This window comes from Panthera pardus, unplaced genomic scaffold (assembly GCF_024362965.1).
Source record: "Panthera pardus isolate Hobbes unplaced genomic scaffold, ASM2436296v1 HiC_scaffold_2, whole genome shotgun sequence".
Lineage (NCBI taxonomy): Eukaryota > Metazoa > Chordata > Mammalia > Carnivora > Felidae > Panthera > Panthera pardus.
In genome coordinates this window covers 145552299-145569249 of record NW_026526765.1, presented here as the reverse complement: position 1 = coordinate 145569249, position 16951 = coordinate 145552299, and the positions used below count along the sequence as shown (strand labels likewise).

Below are 16951 nucleotides of genomic sequence, written 5' to 3'. Positions count from 1 at the left end.
TCTCGAAAGTATTTGCAGGATGAGAACAACCAGGTGACCTGAAGTAAAATTATGGGAGTACTTTGAACTTTTCCAACATTGTGTGATAAAATTACCTGGGAGAAGATGAACGTCTCTTTTGGGCATCCTGGGGGCCCACATGGCTTACGATTTCTGTGCTCTGATGAGGAAATATAGAGTGGAGAAAAGTACCATATTTTAAATTTTTTAAAGTTTATTTATTTTGAGAGACAGAGTCAGCAGGGGAGGGGCAGAGAGAGAAAGGGAGAGAGAATCCCAAGCAGGCTCCATGCCATCAGCACAGTCTGATGTGGGGCTTGAACTCACAAAGTGTGAAATCATGACCTGAGCTGAAACCAAGAGTCCCACTCTTAAATGGTCAAGCCACCGAGGTGCCCTGAAAAGTATTGTATTTTATTTTTAAAGTGTATTTATTTATTTTGAGGGGGTAGGGCAGAGAGACAGAATCCCAAGCAGGCTCCACACTGCAACACAGAGCCTGACATGGGGCTCGAACCCACGAACCATGAGATCATGACCTGAGCCAAAACCAAGAGTCGGACGCCCAACTGACTGAGCCACCCAGGTGCCCCAAAAAGTCCTATATTTTAATTTGGTAGCAGCTAAGACTCTTCAGGTGTTGGTATTCAACTACTACTTAGGCACTCTGGTCGTCATTTGTGTGCTTCACACTGAGCTGACATAGGGAGATGAACATTCATAATTACCTCTTCTATGGACAAGGCCTTTCTCCCTCCTCTTCCTCTCTCTCCCTTGCAACATCTAATTTGTTAGAAGGAAAGAAGATACACCAGCTAAGGAGAGCCTCAAGATTTGCTTTTAATATATTGGCTTCATAAACACTGTGTTCTCTTCATTTAGTTTTTAGGTTCCTGAGCATCTTGAAGGGACAGGCCAATGATCTGTTTAGTTTTTCCATCGTAACATAAACGAAATGGGAGAAAAGTAACCAGGATACACTTTCTGACTCTGGTGAAAGGAATATGACTCATCTTGTTAAAGACATACAGGGATCTTCATTTCAGAGAGTAACATATGTTCATCCCAACTGTTTCCACATCCATTGTGATGACGACAACTTTGGAGAAAATGTTGTAAAAGCATGTTTACTCTCATTTGTATTCATTTGATGAAACAGAACGCTCCTGGAAATAGATACTGAGTGGACAGCAGCGTCACACCGTGACTTAAATGACTTAAATGACATTCATGTTGACAGGGATTTACCTCGGACCTAGAAAGCTTTCGGAGGTGAACCAGCAATTTTGCGTATCTCCACATTTATTTTATTTTTGTAAAGTTACTGTTTTGAAACCCAATTCTATACACATGGCATCCTCGTCTGGTTTATTCAGGACCTGGGGACATAGAAGTGTATGGCTTCCCTAATTAAAATGAAAGTAGAGGAGGGGCACATGGGTGGCTCAGTTGGTTAAGCGTCCAACTCTTTATTTCAGCCCAGGTCATGTCTCATGGTTTGTGAGTTCAGGGCCCTCATCATTGAAAAGCCTGCTTAGGATTCTCTGTCCTCTCTCTCTATGCCCCTCCCTCAATCATGCTCTTTGTCTCTCTCTTAAAATAAATAAACTAAAAATAAATAAAGGAGTGACTGTATATGAACAGAAAGAGGTTTCTTAAGTGGCTCTTGAGGTACCATCAAAGGGTACAGCTAGGATAATGGAGTGACATACACAGGTAATAGTTGCAGTAATTCCCAAATTGTCACACTCCCTTGCTTTTGCAGTTTGCAACAGCGATACTCATTTTCGTGCACAAGACTTTGGGGGATCTAGAGAACACTCAGTAAGGAATGGGCCAGTAGCAGGAAAAAAAGAGAGCCCAAGAATAAACACAAATAAAAATCGACTTTCAAAGGCTCTTGATACCAGTGATTTTCCACTCCTGTTAGGATGTTGATTTCTTTCCAGAAGGATCTCAGCAGTGGCCACCTGCCAGGGGAAAACAATACTCAACTTTGAGTGCCAACTGCCGCTCTCAGATATCTAACAGTGGAAGCCCCTCAGATTTTTACATTTTCTGCTTATTCAGAAAGCATCCCTGCTCTTGAATCTCTTGTAACTCACTGACTGACAAGCACCTGGGAACAGCCTGCAGGTGATCCTGTATTTCTCGAGCAAGTGTTGCCCTCCAGTGAGTAGGTATAGACAGCCATCTTGAGTGGCCACAGATTCCATCCACTGATTGTGATTAGCCCCTTATCAGTACACCAAAACTGTGTACACTTTGTGGCAAACATTTGAAAGTGAACAGAATAGATGGGTATGCTTCCAAAGGCCATTTTTTTTTAATTTCAAGTATAGTTGATATACAATATAAGTTTCAGTGTATAATGCAGTGACCTGACATTTCTATACATTAGAAAATGATCCCCGTAGGTCTAGCTACCCTCTGTCACCATATAAAGTTACCACAATATTATTTACTATATTCCCTGGAATGTATTTTCTATCCCTATGATTTATTTTATAATTGCAAGTTTGTTTTCTATATTTATTAGTCTCTTTCTGTGATGTCCGTTTTTTTTTAAACTCCACATACAAGAAAAACCATATAGTACGTGTCTTTCTCCGACTTCTTTCACTTAGCATAAAACCTTCTAGTTCCATTCATGTTGTTTCCAATGGCAAGATCACATTCTTTATGGCTGAGTAATATTCCATTGTGTACACATACACAACATTTTTACCAGTTCATCTATTGATAGACACTTAGGTTGTTTCTGTGCCTTGGCTATCTTAAATAATACTGCAATAAACATAGGGATGCATATATCTTTCCAAATTATGGTTTTCATTTCCTTCAGGTAAACACCCAGAAGTGGAATTACTGGATCATATGGCAGTTCTATTTTGAACATTTTTTGAGGAACTGCCATGGTGTTTTCCTCAGTGGCTGTACCAGTTTGCATTCCCACCAACAGTGCATGGCGAGGGGTCCTTTTTCTCCACATCTTTGCCAACACTTGTTATTTCCTTTTGGTATCAGCCATTATGACAGGTGTGAGGTGGTATGGATTGGATTTGTATTTCCCTCATGATTAGTGACGTTGAACATCTTTTCATGTGTCTATTGGCCATCTGGATGTCTTCCTAGGAGAAATGTCTGTTTGGGTTCTCTGCCCATTTTTGATCAAGTTATTTGATTTTTCTGGCTATTGAGTGAGTTGTAGGAGTTCTTTATATATTTTGGATATTAACCCCTTATCTGAATACCTATCATTTGCAGATATCTTCTCTGTTAGGTAGGTGTGTTGCCTTTTTGTTTTGTTGATGATTTCCTTCACTGTGCAAAAGCTTTTTAGTTTGATATTGTCCTTTTATTTTTTGCTTTTGTTGCCCATGCCTGAAGAAACAAATCTAAAATTTACTCCTCAGCGTGATGGCCAAGAGTTTACTGCCTATGTTTTCTCCTAGGGCTTTTATGGTTTCAGGTCTAACAGGTAGATCTTTAATTCATTTGCAGTTTATTTCTGTGTATGGTATAAGAAAGTGATCCAGTTTTCCCAACACCATTTATTGAAAAGACTTTCTGTCTTTTCCCCAGTTTTTTATTCTTGTCCCCTTTGATGTAAATTGACCATATAAGCATGGGCTTATTTCTGGGTTGTCTATCCCGTTCCATTGATGTATGTGTCTGTTTTTGTGCTAGTACCGTACTGTTTTGATAACCATAGCTTTCTAGTGTAGATTGAGATCAGGGAGCATGCTACCCCCAGCTGTGTTCTCTGTGGTTCTGTACAAATTTGGGGCTCATTTGTTCTAGTTCTGTGACAAATACCATTGGAATTTTAATAGGGATTGCAATAAATCTGTAGATTGTTAATTCTTCCCATTCATGAGCCTGTTATATCTTTCCATGGATTCGTGTCCTTTTCAGTTTCTTTCATCAGTGTCTTACAGTTTTCAGAGTACAGGTTGCTCGCCTCCTTAAATTTGTTCCCAACTGTGGGTCCTTTGTAAAAAATAAAATTAGGAGCAAATTAGGCATATAATTTTCTGACTTGCTTATTTAAATATTACGTTGTCTTTAAGCATCGCAGAAATAAAATTTTAATACAGCCATAACATATTACGGACACGGGCATGCTAGGAGCAACTACCACTCCTCAATATTAGATCCTGAAGATGAAGACTACCTTATGTGGAAGATGCAGAGTTACTTTCATAATGAGTGATTTTCAGACCTATTTGTCATAAGGAAAGACACGTTACCTTATGGGAACTTGAGACTCTCCTGGCTAACTAGCCAGTGAGCACGTTACCATTTTTGCGAACATAAAGGCAATGCTATTAAAAACTAGTTCAGGGGTGACTCAGTCGGTTAGGCATCTGACGCTTGATCTCAACTCAGTTCATGATCTCATGGTGAGATGGAACCCCATATCGGGCTCTGCGCTGGCAGTGCGGAGCCTGCTTGAGATTCTCTCTCCCACTCAAAATAAATAAATGCACTTAAAAAAACTAGTTTAAGAGGATTCAAGTCTGTTGAAAGATCCACAATTGTAACATCATGCTGTTGGGTGTCCCTCTTCACTGGGCTCCTGCGTGGACCCTGCCTTCATTGCTCTGTGTCCACTGAGACAGGTGGGCAATATCTGCTGCCCTGTGGCCCTCTCAGGGGAGTGATTCCTTCTGGAGGGCTGGACTTCCCTTTCACAGTCCTGTCAGGAGCTCTTCAGGCTGTGACAGCTCCTCAGTAGCTCCCCCTTCTCTCCTGGTAAGTCAGTTGTGCCCAGGACCCATGAGGTGGCAGCAACAGCATGACTTTGCCTAGACCGCCTCCGGCCCCCCACCCCCCAAGAGGTGCCCCAGCCCTGCCTCCTGGCCCTGTATGTAATCACTGCTCTTACAACCAAGAAGTCCTCACACCTCGTGCCCGTGATCATGGAGCAGGAAACTCTAATCCCTGGGGTACCACACAGTGTCTCACATCTCTTCCCAAGAGACCTGCACAGGGGCCTATCATTCAAAACACAGCGCTGCTGATCTTTTGCAAAACAAAGGTAACCCATGCCTTTCTTAGTATTGGTAAGCATCTGAACAGGATGACTATGCCTTATCTTCAACACTTTCTATGTCTCCATTGTCCAGGTTCAAATCACAGAGATCCTCCCATGATCTTGAAGTTGTGCATACACCGAGATAATGCAGCTCTCTCTTTTCATTCCTGGTACATCACAATCAATTGGGTGGAAGACCTCTGGTCTTATCTTGAGAGAAGATTATGCAGTGTTATTTTTTTAGAGAATAATTGTTATTTCTACTCCATGCATTTATGCTAATTTACTCATCTATTACTTGTTCCTGTTATATTTCCGGACAGACTTGCTCTGTTTTTTAACAAATGTCTGCAATTTCAGCAAGTTGCCCCTTTACCATTTATTTCTTAGTATTAAAATATGTTTGATTCACATATTATGCTTGAGCTCTTAAAATACGTGAACTAAGGTTTTGAATCCCAATCTCCGGGCATGCTACTTGTGTTTGTTGACCATGTATTTTTGGTCATAATTATTAAAGCCACTGAATGTTACTTTTTTTTTTTTAATCTCCAGCTTCTTATGTACTTGGTGAAAAACATTTTTTACTGTGGCTGAGACCAAAAATCATAACTCGTTGGGGTTCTCTTCTCTTCTGATTTTCAGGGTGCTGGTTGCACAGCCCTGGTGGTAGCTGTCGTGGCAAGGAAGCTAGAACTTACCAAAGCAGAAAAACACGTGCACAATTTCATGATGGATACTCAGCTGACTAAAAGGGTGAGTTATCACCCCATGGATCTTCAGAGGGAAGATTTTCGTGTGTTTTCCATTGCAGGGGTGGGCAATCGATTTCTGTTTTGACCTCTCAAGCTGAAACAACCTGGTTTAACGTTAAGGCCTTCTTGGAATCTGTTCCATTTTTTTTCCCCCACATTTTGAGAATAGGTCAGTCCTAACTTTATGTCAGCTAGGAAATAATTGGACAACCTTGGTATTTACTCAAGGATAAACCTAGACCTCGTCAGTATAAACAAAGAGGCATACTTAACATTTCAGTTTGCAGGATACAAGAAGGGAGTGATATTAGATTGAATAGGAAGGGGCAGGCTGTCAATGTTATCTAGAAATTTAGAGTGTCATCTAGAGTGATGTAACAATGTTTTACTGAGCTTCTGTGAGCCAGTCTCTGGTCTAAAGACTGGGTGTGCAGGGACAATAAGAAACCACCAGTGACTTGTAGGACTCCAAGGTAGGAGCAGAGACAGGCCCTTTCTGTGATTTAAAGGCTGTGCAAGAGATGAAGGGCAGCAGAGCCCACTGGGAAAATATGGCAGACAACGGGAATCACGGTGTTGACACTCTCTCTGTACGAGGCTTGGCTCCCAGTATGTCACCTGTGTAAACTGGTGTCATACGCAGACAATTTTCTGAGAGAGGCACTAGCATTCTGCCCATTTTACAAATGTGGAAGCCAAGACACAGAGAGGTTAGGTAGCTTGCTCAACGTCACTATATCCAAGAGGAAAAATCTTCTTCTCCCACTCCCGCCAAATGTTTAGCCTCTCTTCCTAGTCACTTGAGAGACCAAAATACAAGGTCAGAAATAAAGCTAAAAATCCTTTTTTAGCAGCGTCATGTTGCTAACATAATTCAACGGAGAATCCAATCGGGCTGTCATCCAAATAACAAAACACATTGTCATTTGGTAACTTTACCCATAAAAGAATCCATGGCTGGTTCAAGGAGAGTTCCAATTTTCAGTGGTTTTACGCACTTAAAAAAAAATTTTTTTTAATGTTTATTTATTTTTGAGATGGGGGGAGGGGCAGAGAGAAAGGGAGACACAGAATCTGAAGCAGGCTCCAGGTTCTGAGTTGTCAACACAGGGCCTGATGTGGGACTCGAACCCACGAGCAGCAAGATCATGACCTGAGCTGAGGTCGGACGCTCAACTGACTGAGCCACCCAGGCACCCCTGTTTTTACTCACTTTTGATTTTGGTTGCATACATAAAAGTAATCATGGTTCAGTTGGTAAATACTTCCTAATAGCTCTGTCATTTCAATGTGCCTATATATAAGGACAGTATTTACAAAATGTAAGCATGGATTCCAGTTGCCTTGCTATTTTCTAAGTCTTACCACCAGACACCATTGTGAGACTTTATTGCATTTGGAAGGTCCACATATAGTCTAGGTGATCTCAGCCACTTGATTGCAGATATCATGCTTTTGGCCTGGAGGTGCCCCTTTAGAATGTCTTCTACTCTGCACAGCTTTCTCTCAACTCCGGAATTCGCTCTCCAAACTCATGAACATTGGCGAATGTTACAGAAAAGCACAAGGAGAGCCATAAATTCAGAGCTATTAGTCCACATATAATCCAAAATCGTAACAGATGTTTTGTGGATTTTGGATGCATTTCATACTGTACGGTTCGTATTGAGAGTCAAAAGAACTTTACTTTATCAAAAGAACTCTTCCCAAAAAGTCCCCTGTGTAATCCAAACAATTTTATCATGAAGATCATACCTTATAAATTTCATAAGAATTAACTGAATGCCACACTGAGGTAGAAAATTCCATTAAAACATCATATAGCCCATACATCTGCATGTAAATCTTTTCAGCAACAACACCAAAAGCTGGGACAGGATCACAAATTAGAAGAACCAAGTTAGCACATTGAGGCAGATTTCCTTGCATTTCCTAAGCAGGTACTTAGTTTTATCTTAAGAAGGTAAGATGCCATTTCTTTAGATTTACTTTGGGACATCAATATTCCATATCCTACTTACTGAACAGACTATGATGTTAAAATCTGTGAGATTTGTACAGGTCTCCCAGGTTCAGTTGGGAGCCATTCCAGGTTGGTTTTATAATTTAATTAGTTTAGCTCAAGATCACTCAGCCTCAGCACCACTGACCTTTGGGACTGGATAGTTCTCTGTTGTGCAGATGTCCTTGTGCATTGTTGACTGGTTAGCGGCATCCTTGGTAGATGCCAGTAGCATTTTCTCTAATTTGTGACAACCAAAAAAATGTCTCTAGACATGGCTGGGACAAAATTGCCCACAGTGAGAACTGCTGCTTTGGTTTGTTATTCCCCAAGGATTTGGAGCCTGGGACAGTCCTCATAGTGGATATTCTTCATATATACTGAATTTATCATAATCTTCCTGGGAATAAAATGTAATTATTTAACAAAATATATAGCATACCTATTAGAGTTGCAGTTCGCCTAATATTGTTGGAGTTCTGTGTTAACTGCTGAGGATATAGAACTGAAATACCAAACTCCAGGACTCAGGAAATTGTAAGCTTTTCTGGTACTCTTCCTTCAGCAAATCAGATATAAGAACTGGTTTTTTTTGTTTCCTGTACTTGGGGCAGAAAAATTGGCTTGTGTTCTTGCTTATGTTGCTTATGACCCCACTCCCCCACCCCCAAGCCCATTCTTGGCCCCTTTTGGAGGACTATGGATCTAGATGACTTCCATTCGTTTTTATGAATGGGACTCATTTCTCCAAGTGGATCATGTTTTCTGATCTTACAGCTCTTCTGTTACAAGTTCTTGTATACTTTAGCCTGACTCATTATCTATAGGGAATCTGTTTATAGAAAGCTTTTTCATAAGAAGTATTATTGTAAATTCAAAATTCACATTCTCCATGATGCTTTATTAATTCTCTTATTTTATTACGCCTCCTTAAAAATTTAGCTACTTTGCAGTATTACTTCGGACCAAGGCACTCCAAGAAGTCTTGCTGACAGCTTGATTTTTATAGGCAAAATGTCATTAAGTGCAGGTACAAATGTTAAAACGTCATTAGAACCAAACATCAATTTCTCATTTATGATACCCATTTCATTATTATAGTCAATACAATATATGAAAATAATAGCCCTTTTATAGTCCTCTTCAACTTAATGAGTACCATTTACTTGGAACTTGATTCCATTTGGTTATTTATGGAATTTCTAAATGACCCTACTTTTAATTTTAAGTTTTTAAATAAAAATTCTAAAATACCAGAATAGTAGGGTCCTGAGCTCACCTCTTCCTATGGATATACCAAGGCTACAACTACAGATAATGCAACCGACTCTGAAAACGACCTGAACACTAACAGAACAGATCTTCCACAACTGAAGACTTAAAAGAAAAAGGTACATGGAGAAGCAGCGAAGATGGACCTGAGAACCAAATTGCCTGCATGGCGACCCACAGGATGGACGGAGGTCACAGGTACAGGGATCCTACCTAAGGCACAAAAGCAGCAAACATCACATAATGGGGCATCCCCTGTTACTGGGGACCTTCAACAGAAAGGTGAGTCCCCATATGTTCATAATTCAAAAGTTGACAGGGCTTACCTCTGAAAGACATGGGGGCCTACAGGCCTCTGAGACTCTGCTCTTAAAGGGCCAGTGCACTGTATCTCTCAGTCCCTCTCAATCCAAGACCCAGCACAGACAACAGACTGGAAAGCACCTAGATTATACATGAAGGAAATTTATTGAATAATTTTAGGGTATGTGCTGGAGAGGCAAGAATGGGTAGGAACTTGTCCAGGAATGGAAGTGCTGGTGGATACAATTTTTTTTTTTTTTTTTTTTTTTTTTTTTTTGCTCTCCTGCAACCTGGGTTGGCAAGACTTTGTAGGAGCCAATTTTGGTACTCTCCATCCTCCTTGCTAGCACTGTTCACCCCACCACACCTGGCGAGCATTCCCCTGAACCAACTACTGCCCCAGGGAGGGGGACCAGCCTCACCTGCCAGTAGGCCCAGAGCAGTCCAGCCCAGGCACAACAGGAGGGCACATGCAACCCACACAGCAGACACCCCTGAAGTACCTGGTTCTGCTGACCAGGGTGGACTGCACAAGTGGGCCCCACAGGATACCTGACTTCTAAGACCGGGAGACTTAGCTGATCTACCTAATAAATTGTAACAAACATGGAGAGTGAGACAAAATGAAGGCACAGAGGAATATGTTCCAAAAGAAAGAGGTCCAGGAAGCACAGAGAACCCCACACAAGATGAATCCAAAGACATCCATACTGCAACACAAAATAATTAAAATGGCAAAAGTTAAACAGAGAATCTTAAAAGTAATGAGAGAAAAGCAACTAGTTATGTACAAGGGAAACTCCATAAAGCTATCAGCTGAGTTTTTAGCAGACTCTGCAGGTGAGAAGGGAGTGGCATGTGATCTATTAAAATTGCTGAAGGGAAAAAAAAAACCTACAATCAAGAAAATTGTACACAGCTAGTGTATTATTCAGAATTGAAGGAGACATAAAGAGTTTCCCAGACAAACAAAAGCTAAAGGAGTTCATTATCACTCAATCATCCTTAAAAGAAATGTTAAAGGGACTTCTTTAAGTGGGAAAGAAGGGTCTTAACAAAATTATGAAAGGAAAAAATTTCACTGGCAAAAGCATATATGAAGTAAAGGTAGTGCATCAGTCACTCACAAAGCTAGTATGAAGGGGAAAAGGCAGAAGTAGTAAAACCAGTTACATTATACAAAAATTAGTTAAGGGATACACAAAAGATGTAAAATATGATGTCATACACATAGGACATGAGTGGCAAATAGAAAGGTAGTGCTTTTAGAATGTCTGCGAACTTCAGCAACCCTCAACTTAATATAGACTGTTATACACATTGGATATTATATATGCACTTTGTTGTAACCACAGGCCAGACACCAGTAAGTAATAAGTTTACACAAAAGAAACAGAATCCTAACACAAAACTACAGGAAGTTATCAAACCAGGAGAGATCAAGAGAAGAAAGAAACAGAAAAACTACAGAAACAACCAGAAAACAACAAAATGGCAATAAGTACATACCTGTCAACAATTACTTCAAATGAAAGTGGACTACATGCTCCAGTCAAAAGATACAAGGTGACTAAATAGATAGGAAAATAGGACCCATCTCTGTGCTGCCTACAAGAGACTCACTTCAGACACAGGGACACATACAAACTGAGAGTGAAGGAATAGAAAAAGATATTCTACGCCAATGGAAGGTGAAAAAAATCTGGAGTAGCAATACTTCTCTCAGGCAAAATAGACTTTAAACCAAGATTGTAACCAGAGACCAAGAAAGGTGCTACATAATGATAAAGGGATCAGGCCAACAGTCAGGATATAACAATTGTAAATATCTATATACCCAACCTAAATACATAAGCAAATATTAACAGACAAAAAAAGAAAAATTGACTGTAATACAATAATAGTAGGAGACTTTAACACTTCACTTACATCAATGGATAGATCATTCCAAACAGAATCAACCAGGAAACAGTGGCTTTGAACACACATTAGACCAGATGGACTTAACAGGTATATTCAGAACATTCTATCCCAAAACAGCAAGAATACATGTTCTTCTCAAGTGTGTATGGAACGTTCTCCAGGAAAGATCACATATTAGGCCACAAAACAAGTCTCAATAAATTTAAGAAGATTGAAATCATATCAAGCACCTTTTCCAGCCACAAGACTATGAAACTAGAAATCAGTTACAAGAAAAAAGCTGGAAAAAATACATGGAGGCTATACAACATGCTGCTAAATAACCAGTGGATCTATGAAGAAATCAAAGGGGAAATTAAAAAAAAAATACCTTTAGACAAATGACAATGGAAATACAACAGTCCAAAGCATTAGGGATGCAGCAAAAGCATTTCTTAGAGGGCAATTCATAACAATACAGGTCTACTTCAAGAAACAAGAAAAATAATAAATACATAATTGAAACTTACATTTAAATAAACTAGAAAAAAGAATAAATTATGCCCAAAGTTAGTAGAGGGAAAGAAATAATAAAAATCAGAGCCAAAATAAATAGAGACTAAAAAAGAATAGAAAGGATCAATGAAACTAAGAGCTGACTCACTGAAAAGGTAAAGAAAATTGATAAGCTTTTAGCCAGAGTCTTCATGAAAATAAAAAAGAGCAAGGACTCAAGTATATAAAATCAGAAATGAAAGAGGAGAAATAATTAACACCACAGAAATGAAAAGGATTATGAGAGACTACTACAAAAAATTATATGCCAACAAATTGGACAATCTAGAAGAAATGGATAAATTCTTAGAAACATACCGTCTTCCAAGACTGAATCAGAAAGTAGAAAATCTGAACACACCAATTCCTAGTAATAAAACTCATCCCATACCAAACCCATGCCAACTACTACTAATAATAAACTGCCAACAAATGTCCAAGACCAAATGGCTTCACAGGTGAATTCTACCAAACATTTAAAGAAGAGCTAACACTTCTCCTTCTCACACTATCCCAAAAAGTTAGAAGATGAAAGAATGCTTCCACATTCATTCTACGAGGCCATCACTACCCTGATTCCAAAACTAAAGACACTACAAAAAATAGAAAACTACAGACCAATATTCCTGATGAACATAGATATAAAAATCCTCAGCAAAATATGAGCAAACCACATTCAACAATACATTAAAAGGATCATCCACCAACAAAATAAAAAGGCAATCTACTTACTGAATGGGAGAATACATTTGCAAATGATAGATATATCAATACCGGGTTAATATTCAAGATATTTAAAGAACTCCTACAACTCAACATCAAAAAGAACAAATAACCCAATTAAAAAATGGATAGAGAGGGGTGTCTGGGTGGCTCAGTCAGTTAAGCATCCGACTCTTAATTTTGGCTTAGGTCATGATCTCACAGTTTGTGAGTTCAAGTCCCACATTGGCCTCTGCACTGATAGTGCAGAGTCTGCTTGGGAATCTCTCCCCCACCCTGCCCCCCCCCCTTACTCATGCACATGCACTCTCTCTGCTCTCTCTCTCTCTCAAAATAAATAAGCATTTTTAAAAAAATGGATCGAGAACCTGAACAGAAATTTTCCAAAGAAGACATACAGATAACCAACAGGCACTTGAAAAGATGCTCAACATTCTGCATCATTAGGGAAATCCAAATCAAAACAGTATCAGAAAGACAATATATAACAAGTGTTGGCAAAGATGTGGAGAAAAGGGAACCCTTGTGCACTGTTGGTGGGAATGTAAACTGGTGCAGCCACTATGAAAAACAATATAGTCATTCCTAAAAAAAAAAAAAAATTAAAAATAGAAATACTATACAACCCAGCTCTGGGTATTGAAGAGTAAAACACTAATTAGAAAGGGTATATAAACCCTTATATTTATTGCATTATTTAAAATAGTTAAGATATGGAAGCAATGTAAGTTTCAATCAATGGATGAATGGATAAAGAAGATGCAATACAGATATACACAATGGAATATTACTCAACCATAAAAAGAGTGAAATGTTGCCGTTTGCAACGATATGGATGAAGCCAGAGAGTATAATGCTAAGTGAAATAAGTCAGACAAATACATATTCCATATGATTTCACTCATATGTGGAAGTTAAGAAACAAATGAGTAAACAAAGTAAAAAAAAAAAGAAAAAAAGACACAGACTAAAAAAACCAAGCTTTTAAATACCCAGAACCAACTGATGGTTGCCAGAGAGGTGTGGGGTATGGGATGGGCAAAACAGTTGAAGGGGATTAAGACATACCAACTTCCAGTTATAAAATAAACAAGTCACAGGGAGGAACAGTACAGCATCAGGAGTAGATTCCGTATTCTTGGAACAACTTTGTACAGTGATGTAAAGATGTAACTGTACTTAGGCTGAGCATGTTGTAACAGGTAGAACTGTCAAGTCACTATGTTGTACACATGCAACTAACGTCATGTTGTATGTCAACTACAATTTCAAAAGAGTTCTAAAATCTGAATGATCATTCACGAATGATTCTGGGACATAAGAGAGAATAGAGTAAACAAGCACCTAAACACCATACATAGTTACCAAGACGAAGCTTAAAAATACAAGGTCAAGGGTGCTCCTTACCGCTGGAGAAAACTACCACTATCCCCTGAAGCAGTGCGGCAGAAGAAATCCTTTTTTTCTCATGGTCAACAGAGGTAATGATGATAGACATTCTGAAATCTGAACATGACTGTAAAAAAAAAAAAAAAAAGCAGTGAGTGTTAAACGATTGATTATGCTTCTGAGAAGAAATGTAACTTTCCAAGCCTCCCATTGTGTTTCGTAACTGAACTGAACAGTTTCCATGAAAAATTATTCACTGTGCACAAGTTTTCAGAGGAACAATTTCACATAGAAATCGTTTCTCTGTTGGACAACATCAGCCACATGAAATACCATGTGTGAAAGTACAGCACATTATGCCTTGCACAGTCTATTAAGGGAGATTGTTCTATGCAATTCCAAAAGTTTAACATGCCACTCTACAATTCAAAAGTGGCCACGTACCCAGAATAATCTAATGATTTCAAAATGAAATCATTAGCCTAAGGACAATAACCTGTCACTGGGCTTTTAGTAAGATGGGACCAGCAACTTAATAGATTTGCAATTTATCACCCTTCCAGAGATACTATAGCATAGATACTGTGCTATATCTTTTGGAAATGTTATTACTCCTCAGTTGCATCTGAACCAAGAAGAAATCCTGGAGTTTGGCCCTCTGCACACTTTCATTTTGGAAGGAAACTTGAAAACAAGCAATTCTGAGAGCCCAGACGTAATTTTTAAAGTAGCTAGATGTACCACAAAGGATAATTATACATATTAATGTCCACTGTGGGTGTTTCCAATCCTGTTAAGAATTCTCAATAAGATCCATAATAAGAACACCATTATGCAGTTATATAATTTTTTGTCCTACGTATCTCTTAACAAGCGAACAGAAATTCTGGAGGATTGAGTCTCTGGAGCTTTTACATGGTGCTTGGAGACACAGCCCCGTGGGTGAGAAAGCAAAGTGACTGGATCGCTTGACCTTGCCCTGTTCCAAAGCTATAGCACTCACCCAGCCCCAGGTATCTGCTCTCAAGAGGGCCTGGGCAGCATGTGGTCCTAGTGTCCAGGTTTAGAAGTGTTGTCTGTGTTTGTCCCCGGCAGCCTGGAGGCATCGCCCACAGCCTGTGAAGCAACATTTTACCCATTTTACCACAGTTACAAGAACGAGAGGTGGAAAACTCTTGCTTTTTAAGTCAGAGGTTATGTCCCTTCTCTTAATCTGATAAGAATGGAAGCATTGCACCAAAATAAGTCTCTGAAGGGAGAGGCAAGGGGAAACTGGACCAAACAAACAAACAAAAAAATCAATTAAATAACAATCAGGAGAGTCAAAAGCAAAGGAAAACTATAAACAAAGTACTCTTTAAAACAGTGCTCTAATGTGTATCTGTATAGGTTTGAGCAAGGCAAAGTTTCAGTGAAAAGTCAGTCAGCTTTTAAGTGCTTTTGTGGTTTATCAAGTATTATTACACTTAAAAATATATTTTACCTTACGACCTCTGGCTTTAATATTTCATCATTACCTGTAAACGTCAGCGATAGAACATTTCATGACTTTTTTAACTGCAAAGGTGGTTTTAAGGCATCTGGGTAAGTACTGTTATCTTTAATAGTATTATTGCTTTTAGGGCTTTTGTTTTCTCAACATAACTGATTATTATTATGCCTTTCAAAATGTTTCTGATGAAAGATTTTAATTGCAATGGAGCATGAGTCAGGCAGAGCAAATGTTCATGTTTTCCTTTTTTTCCCTGGCTGTGGAGGAAGGGATGATGGGAGGGGAGAAGTTTCCTGCTAAGAAAGAACCTTCCCCTCACTCTCCTTGTTTCTTGACATTAGAAAAGTATTGCACAGAGTTGTTGGCTCATTAACTGGCACAAGAATCACTACAGCTACTAATTTTTGAGGGCTAGATCTGTGATCCCCCATAACAACCATCATGGGCTCTAGCATATGGTAGACACTTCATAAATTTGTTGAATTAGTAAATGGAAATTAGGGAAGACGTAGTTACATCTTACGTCTCTTCTGTAACCTGTATACCCTTCTTATCAAGAGGGTCCTTTGGTCGGGGCACACGGGTAGCTCAGTCGATTGGGCGTCTGACTTTGGCTCAGGTCATAATCTCACGATCTGTGAGTTCAAGCCCTGCATCAGGCTCTGTGCTGACAGCTCAGAGCCTGGAGCCTATTTCAGATTCTGTGTCTCCCCCTCTCTCCCTGCCCCTCCCCTGCTCATGATGTCTCTCAAAAATAAATAAACATTAAAAATTTTTTTTTAAAAAGAAGGTCCTGTGGTCAATAAATATGTATCTGTGGCTCATGATTAGAATTTATGATGCAGGGTGCCTGGGGTGGCTCAGTCGGTTGAGTGATTGCCTTCAACTCAGGTTATGATCTCATGGTACATGGGTTCAAACTCTGCATCAGGTTCTGTGCTGACAGCTCAGAGCATGGGGCCTGCTTCAGATTCTGTGTCTCCCTCTGCCCTCCCCTGCTCATGCACTCTCTCTCTCTCTCTCAAAAATAAATAATAAAAACACTAAAAAAAAAAAGGAGTTCTTATGATACAATGTATACACTATGGTACCAAATACTTAGCGCCACCTATGTCCGAAGCCCTGAGCTAGGGAGACACAAAGGTTAGTGATATTCCCCTGTCCTCTGAGAGTCTATAAATGCCCTTGAAGGGCAGGACAGAGCTCTAGGTTTACACTGTTAGATGTCACGGCAGCATTCTTAAGTACATAAGCAGAGGAAACTTTCCCTCCAAGTCAACTTTTCTTCTCCAGTTTCCCCTATAAGTTTTCTGTCATGGTCATGTAACAGTTCCCCATTGTTTGAGCTTGTGAAACACTGAAGTGCTTTCCACCCTGTCCCTTCCAACCCAAAGACAGACCAGAAAAACATATTCCAGACACATGTGACCAGTAAGCAGAGAGCACATATTTCTACTTTTGGACACATGTCTTGTGACCGCTACTTTGAAAAAGCAGCAGATGGGATGCTTCCAGAG

General features: G+C 39.5%; 1 protein-coding gene across 1 annotated transcript in view; it reads left to right on the top strand.

The window, feature by feature from the left end:
* Window positions 1-16951, top strand: part of KCNN2 (potassium calcium-activated channel subfamily N member 2) — a 467760-nt gene that overhangs the window by 438171 nt on the left and 12638 nt on the right. Inside the window, exon 8 of the mRNA XM_019469623.2 lies at window positions 5687-5797. Coding sequence (XP_019325168.2) covers window positions 5687-5797 — 111 coding nt within the window. The remainder of the gene's footprint in view (window positions 1-5686; window positions 5798-16951) is intronic.